The sequence below is a fragment of the Pocillopora verrucosa genome, chromosome 7 (genome assembly GCF_036669915.1).
Source record: "Pocillopora verrucosa isolate sample1 chromosome 7, ASM3666991v2, whole genome shotgun sequence".
Classification (NCBI taxonomy): Eukaryota; Metazoa; Cnidaria; class Anthozoa; order Scleractinia; family Pocilloporidae; genus Pocillopora; species Pocillopora verrucosa.
This window is the reverse complement of record NC_089318.1, coordinates 16,872,470-16,879,511: the sequence shown is the minus strand read 5'-3', so window position 1 is coordinate 16,879,511 and position 7,042 is coordinate 16,872,470. Positions and strand designations below refer to the sequence as shown.

At 37.1% G+C, this 7,042-nt stretch overlaps 1 protein-coding gene across 1 annotated transcript; it reads right to left on the bottom strand.

The window, feature by feature from the left end:
• Positions 1–856: 856 nt before the first annotated feature.
• On the bottom strand, positions 857–6,260 carry LOC131787196 (uncharacterized). Its single transcript, XM_059104282.2, has 7 exons — positions 6,051–6,260; positions 4,885–5,162; positions 4,367–4,481; positions 3,951–4,073; positions 3,438–3,480; positions 2,247–2,379; positions 857–1,851 (listed from the first exon to the last, which is right to left on the bottom strand). Exons 1-7 carry the CDS (start codon positions 6,121–6,123, stop codon positions 1,336–1,338), a joined length of 1,281 nt encoding a protein of 426 aa, XP_058960265.2. The 5' UTR covers positions 6,124–6,260; the 3' UTR covers positions 857–1,335.
• Positions 6,261–7,042: the final 782 nt, after the last annotated feature.

Sequence of the window (7,042 nt, the reverse complement as noted above, 5' to 3'; positions counted from 1 at the left end):
CCGGCGTGAGGGTTTTTAAACGATGAATGCCAGAGTCAATGTTTAACCGAAACGTGAGCAGTTGAATCAAAAACTGAAGCTAGTATCAAACGACGATTGGTTAAAATAGAAGTTTGAATTTTTTCTGGGTCTTAGCGTAAGAGAAAACCCAGATAAGAGACGACTTACCTCCTCTTCCTTTGCGGATCCTTTGTAGTTCGCTTCTCTTTGTTGATGACCTCTTTCAATCTGTTTTCAGGAGCGACTTTGTATTTCCTTCTCGCGTTGCTCTTCGCTAGATACTCGCCGTATTCTGCCTATTTTGGCGTCCTTTCTAACTTTCTTGCGCGATTTTCTGGACTCGCTTCAATCGCGCCATTACCTCCTTCCTCGCCCTTCTATTACATAATGGCTAACATAGTGCCCGTGGTACAGTTGGCCGCGCATGCTAAAAGTAGCACCTTGTACGGTCGTACGGTCGTACGGTCGTACAACCAAATTTTTTCGGCTTGATGGGTTGACTATTTCGTATAATTATGGGGCTACGCTGGAGTTCCGCTATAAGTTCTATCATTGGTCACTGTAAATTTGCATGAACATCAAATAATTGGTAACAATATAATCATCATCATTATCATCATCAACATCATCATCATCATCGCCATCATCATCATCGTCAGCATCATTATCATAATCATAATCATATTTAAACAGGATAACCCCATTTGTGTAATAAGCACTGGTATCAAAGGAGGTCCTGTTATTAAAGTACATGAGTAAAAAAACGAAAGGGGTACAGATAAAAATTCATTAGGGACTGTCACACGGCCGGAAATATATAAAAAGAAGCATACATACATATAAACACATCATCTAATTATGGAAAAAGTCTTTAGTTTCCCTTGAGCATTCAGTGAGGAATTTCTTTGTTTTAATATGACAAGGAAGACCGTTAAATTCCATCGCACCAGTACTTTATAGGGATCTAGTAGCAACCACAAGGTTGACTTTCGGAATACGAATGTCATTACAACGTGCAGTCGAAACTGTGTGTAAAGAGGCATTAAAATAAGTATAATTAGTTAGATAAGGTGGTTCTGAAACAACAAGCAACATTACAGTAGTCAAAAATAGGTTAAATCATCGTCTTGTAAAGGTATTCAGCTGCAGCCATGGGAATAGAGAGTATAGACTATGGTTAGCTATAGTTAGCTCCGTCCTTAAACTAAATCAATTCAGACTCGGCGTCAAATTTCTTTATGCTCCTTATGCTACATATATATATTTGCAAATCCTTTGGTGTTGTTTACTAGTTTTTTTTCTTTCCATATCTTGGAGATTAGATTGATTTCCTTGTCACTGAACCAAGATGTACCCAATAGTTTTGATGTGTTTGTCTCCATTATCTCCTCCGTGCTTTGCCTCGTTCCCACAAGTGTTTGAGTCGTCACCAGTCCCACCTGTGCCAAAGCCAATTCTGGAATCACAGGTGTTGCAAAAACCTTTACTGTTTGCAATGATACCAATTCTTGCTTTGGAAAACCCTTCTTTAGCCAAAGCATTGAACCCCTCCTTATTACATTTTTCTTGTAGGGAGGCCTCAGAGCCAATCAGCGACTTCCACGTGTCACGACCCAGTGACGTTACACGATATTGCCCGTCCGCAATCACAGAGTACAAAGAGCTGGCTTGCTTCCGGATGGTAATGAAACTGAGCAGATTACCGAGCTTCATTCCTAGGCAGATCTTGGAGAAGGACGTGTTCCAGTAGGTCGGTAGCTTGGTCTCTTGTGAATCAAACCCATTCTCCCCTCCTTGAGGATTGAAGTCATCCATGTTACTCCAACGTTGGGAATCATAGTGGAAGGTTGGCTAAAAGATGGAAAATTTGAAATAAAATTGATTGATGGTAGAATTCAGAGGCAATAAGAACTAAAACGAGTGGTATCGATCAAAACGTTTTACGGTAAGAGTGGGGAACGTAATTAATCTGTTTAACTCGAGGTTCAAGATGTCTTGCCTGAAAAGTAATGATGATCTCTTCTAGGTAGTTCATGGTAAGGGGGTACAAATGGCAGATAGCTACGGCAATTGTATTGCAAATATCGATTCGAGCGCGTGGTGTGCATGATAATTAGATCAAGAAATGGTTTAACCTTTTGTTGCACAAACGTTTGATAACTTTTTTCATGAATAAGTCACATGCCAGATGTTTTCTCTAAAGCGAACATCTGGCTTACGAGTAAGAATGAGGAGAGACGAGATACCTTTGTGCCATCGATTTTCATGACCAACGTCCATCCTCCACCTCTGCAACCCTCAAGGTCATCAGTCATGTGACAGTAAACAGAGATCTTCTTATTATTCACTAGAATTGGGTAAGTTTTATTTTCTTGTGACCTGTGGTAAAGCCATTTTTTCTTAGTGTTACGTGTTACTCCGCGTAACTGTTAATTTTCTTCTGAGTAAGTGAAAGAATAGCTTTTTTTAATTGAGTAAGAAGGCCGGATAGAAGGTATTTGGCGTACGGACCGAGAATTTCATGAAACTTAAGCATATCCATGCATCTCCTCCTTTTATCCTCTTTCTTGCATGAGCTAACAGCGCAGGGCAGTACGGCGTTTTGCGGCCCAACTTACGCTATTGCGCACCGCCTTCATCCGGATAATTTTCGTCAAATTGTTTTTCAATAAAAATTGTTATTATTACATAATAACACTTTTTAAGGTCTCCTAGATAGACCTGATAGCAGAGAACTGATTAAAAAATAAACCAAATAATCGACAGCGTGCTCCTCCAGAGAACCTTTGATAGACTCATTTACACAAGAGAAATACTTATCTTTTGTCTTCGTCGATATTATTACTCAATCTGTAGTGTTGGCATTTTTTTACTGTTTGATTTCTATTCTTATAAATACGTTAAATGTTACAACGGATTTCTCGATTGCTACCATCAACGCTTTTCTATGAGAAAATTATCTATGCTTCAAAGTTAAACACCTCTTGCTAACTGAGTGCGAGGTCTGTGCTGTAGGTTATGGACTAAGTATTTATCAAGCGTGGGCCCTTAAATCCGAGTGGGAAAAACGAGATTCCGTAACTTATAGCAACGACAAAGAAAAAGAGATTAGTAAGATAATTAAGATACCTCTGAGTTCTAATAGAGGTAATAGAGGGCGAAGATTTCAATTCAAACAAAATTTTGAATTTAGTAGGCCGTACAGTGAAATACAGCCCATTAAACTGACCAATCATAGCGTACGTATTAACTGGGAGATACGATAAAAGGTGTTATCACACACCACAACCTCTGTATTAAAGCATCCTTTCTTCATCGTCTTTTTCCTCTATCTCTTAGGTGGCAGTGATGGTGAGTTTTTACCGTAGTATATTATTTTTGTTCTTACTCCTCAACTCCAGCCAAGCTATCGATAAGAATTATCAATAATGACTTACCCTTGGTTTTCTAAAATCTCTTTACAAGAATGAAAGACCAGACCTATAATAAGATGAAGAACAGAATATCAAAGGTTATGCGCATATTGCAGATTTTATGAATGCACAGCCCAATCTGATGATGTACCTATCCTGATACGCGCACTGCTCTGGATGTTTAAGATTAGTTCAAAACTGATCAATTCTAAGTCACTAAATGTCAATCGATGTGAGTGAATTTTTTGAATAATGCTGGTTGCTTAAGAAGATCTCGTAGTATTTTTTATTTATTTATTTATTTCAATCTGTAACCAAGTACTTAAATCGAAGTTAGGCGGAGCGAGGGGAGGAGTAAGGTGGTGAAAAGTGATAACTTTATCGTGTGCTGTGAACAAAGTAGATTGTTGTGTATTTGCAATCTGAAAAGTGGGAAAACACATGATCAATTCGATCATGTAAAAAGTTTAAACGTTATTGGGAATACTTTCTTTTCTTTCGTTTTACAAAGCAATGCAAGACTTTAGTCAAGTTTACCTTTGCATGTTCGTCCATCTCCAGAGTATCCAGGTTTACACGAGCAGTTATAGGATCCCTCGGTATTGATGCACACAGCATCAGCACTGCAGCCATGTGATCCCTCGGTACACTCATTGACATCTGAAAATGTTTCTTTATCTTAATTGTCAATAACATATTCAATATCTTTCAACATTCGATCAAAAAGATAATCATCTAGCATTGCCTTTGTCTGCCAAACGAATACGCTCTTAATTTCAGGAAACAATAAACACGGCCTAGAATTAGCTTTTTCATGCAATTTCTCTGGATAAGATCCACTTAATGGGTAGACTCCGCATGTTTAGTCTGCGTCTGCTGAAAGACAATCTTTTTTTTACACGACTCTGGATCGTTTTGTAAGTTTTGATCAACCAAATGATACTGAGGTTTACCTTGGTCGCAGTTTTGACCTTTGAATCCAGCAGTACACATACAGCGAAATCCCTTGTCGGTAAAACCGCTTTGACAGGTGGCGTTGTTCTTGCAATGGTTTTTAACGCATGCGCTCTGAAGCCAAAAAGGAAGAAATATGTATCACCATGATGAAAATAAATTGGTTGGCAATTGACTATTTTCAGATTTATCTCTCTCATTTAAATTTATAAGGCTAATAGATAAAACTAAACTAGAAACAAAAGGGTGCTTAGTTTGTTACACGGTAACAATGATAATGATGATAATGATGAAAATTATGATGTGATGAAAATGTAATGATAATGATAATAGTAATGAAAATGTTAGTGATAATTATAACGATAACGATGATGATAATCTTGATGATGACAAAATTGATGATGCCAGATATTAATACAAAAGTGCAATAATTTAAAATTTTGCATCAGTTTGATGTTATAACCATAAAAGTATTTGCTCTTATGAAATGGTAAATTTTAAATGAAGTGGCAACTACCTCAGCTGCATGGTAGAAATAATTCTCGTCCTTCTTCAACTCGTCTTCATGTCCTTCGTGAGTAGCGTTATTCAGTTCACATTTGTAGTTTCCATTTCCATCCACTCGTTTTTCAAGATTAATGCTGACGCAGTTGGGTTCCATAAAACACACGTTTTCACAAAACTCCTTTTTCATAACCTCAACGATCCGAATCACGTGGTTTATGAGACGTTTGCCGTTAAATGCTTTTTCAGGCGTAAACTCCAAAATGCGGCATTGGTCTGTGTCAGAGAAGTCTTGGGAATTTTAAAAAATTCATAAATAAACAAAAAGATTAGTAGATAAAAAAAGATGATGATACTGATAATTTAAATACTGTCAGTTTATATTTTTCTTGATAAAATACAATGATAATGTCTCGATATTTCACATTCCTCATTTTAACCCATTCATCCATTTTCCTTCCTCTTCGGTTTATTTTGGCCTCAAGGTGTTTTTGTTTTATTTCTCGGTCGCATCTATCTGTCCTGCCACCCGCAGAACATCTATTATTAATACGTCGACGAAACGCGTCTTAGGGTTAGGTTAAGCTGCCCACACTAACAGAGAACTTTTGCAGTCTTTATTGCGCTACAGCTTCATTTAAAGACTTCTCGTTCTGCGATTGGATCACTATTACAAAGGTTACATATCGATTAAGAGTCAGAAATATATTTATATTCCTTGGGCATGAAAGCAATTGAGTATTTATTTGAAGAAAAGTTGACTTGAAAATACCGGTGCGAGCAAAGATGAGCTGTACGAATGAGGATGAACTATTCTTAAGTATAAACTATTCATTGTTATTCATTAAGAACATAAAAAATCAAACAACAAACTCACTAAAAATGGGCTAAAATGGCGAGTAATAGAAGTCTAGAGCAAAACAGTCCCAGAAAATACGCATATTACCAGCAGTTTAGCAGCATAAACTGATGTTTATAATCAATTTTACCACCTCGAATTTCACCTGTTTGAGCACTTGAAAGAAGTGACATCTAAAAGATGCGGTTTTATTGTGCCTAGAGTTTCAACGATGAAGGTGAAAAGCTAAAACAGCTCTTAAAACAAACAGCAGGCGCTAAACGCCAACTATAATAAGGGAAGAATAATTTTCTCTTCGTAGCTACCGTTTAAAAACTGACCTTGCGACTTGATAGAAGCCGAAAACAGAAGGCATAGGGGTAACAGATGACAGGAAAAAATCGAATTCTTCATATTTCAGATCGCACTCTGAGGCTGAATTCTTAAAAGACGTGTAAGCTGTTGTAAAAAGTCCGCATCAAAATTTGGTTTGTAACTCCATCTTCCTGACTCCCTTTCAACAAAGGAAACTTGAAAGTTACCTTACTGTTTTCTTCCCAATATAATATATTTTGTCTATGTGCCAGTCCGTAATTAATGCATTGAGTCCACATAACGAAACCATTGAAATGACTTGACAGGACGTCCTCACAAGTTGATTGATGATTGATTTCTTCACCAGACAGAAGAAAAAGTCTGAAGATCGATTTTTCTAGATTAACCAGGAGAGCAAATGGGAAAAACATTATGCTAATAATTCTCCATAAAATTAGAAAGATACGAATCTTATTTTCCCCCTTTTGGCCTGACATTTAACTTCCGCCTAAGAGTTATTGCAGTGAAAAACAGTCGACTGCCGCGTGCTAGAGCTCCGTGAAAATGTTCTGTAACTTTTGATTTCTAGTCATGGATTCTCTTTATTATTTGGATGGATGAGATAGTTAAACATCTACAATAACCGTAAATTCCTACTCATCAGACTAGCTCATGACAAGAATACGCTAAAATCGAAAATGTTCCAAGTTAACTGACGGAATAATCCTTCGACTTTTCGTTTGTGTCGTTTTGTTTTGTTTCTGCACCGTTTTCTCGTAATCTACTTCTTTTCAGCACGGAATAGAACCTATAATTAAATAAATTTTATTCGGCGTTATCAAAAATATGTTCATAAGGATGCATTGTGAACATTGTGAAAAGCGACTTGTCTTTATCATGGATTGTGCGAGTGGTTTAGTGAGAAGGAGAAGGCGGATGAATTAATAAGCAAAGTTGGGTGAGAAGCATATTTTGACAAGTTTACCTTTTATTTAAATAAATTCACTCGACTTTCTAG

Bases quoted from the DNA above. Each gene is read 5' to 3' on its own strand.
- LOC131787196 (XM_059104282.2), bottom strand. From the start codon at position 6,123: ATGAAGAATTCGATTTTTTCCTGTCATCTGTTACCCCTATGCCTTCTG. The intron at 4,074-4,366 runs GTAAACCTCAGT...AAACATTTTCAG, and splicing joins AGGTCAAAACTGCGACCAAG to ATGTCAATGAGTGTACCGAG. The intron at 3,481-3,950 runs GTAAACTTGACT...ATCTTATTATAG, and splicing joins AGATGGACGAACATGCAAAG to GTCTGGTCTTTCATTCTTGT.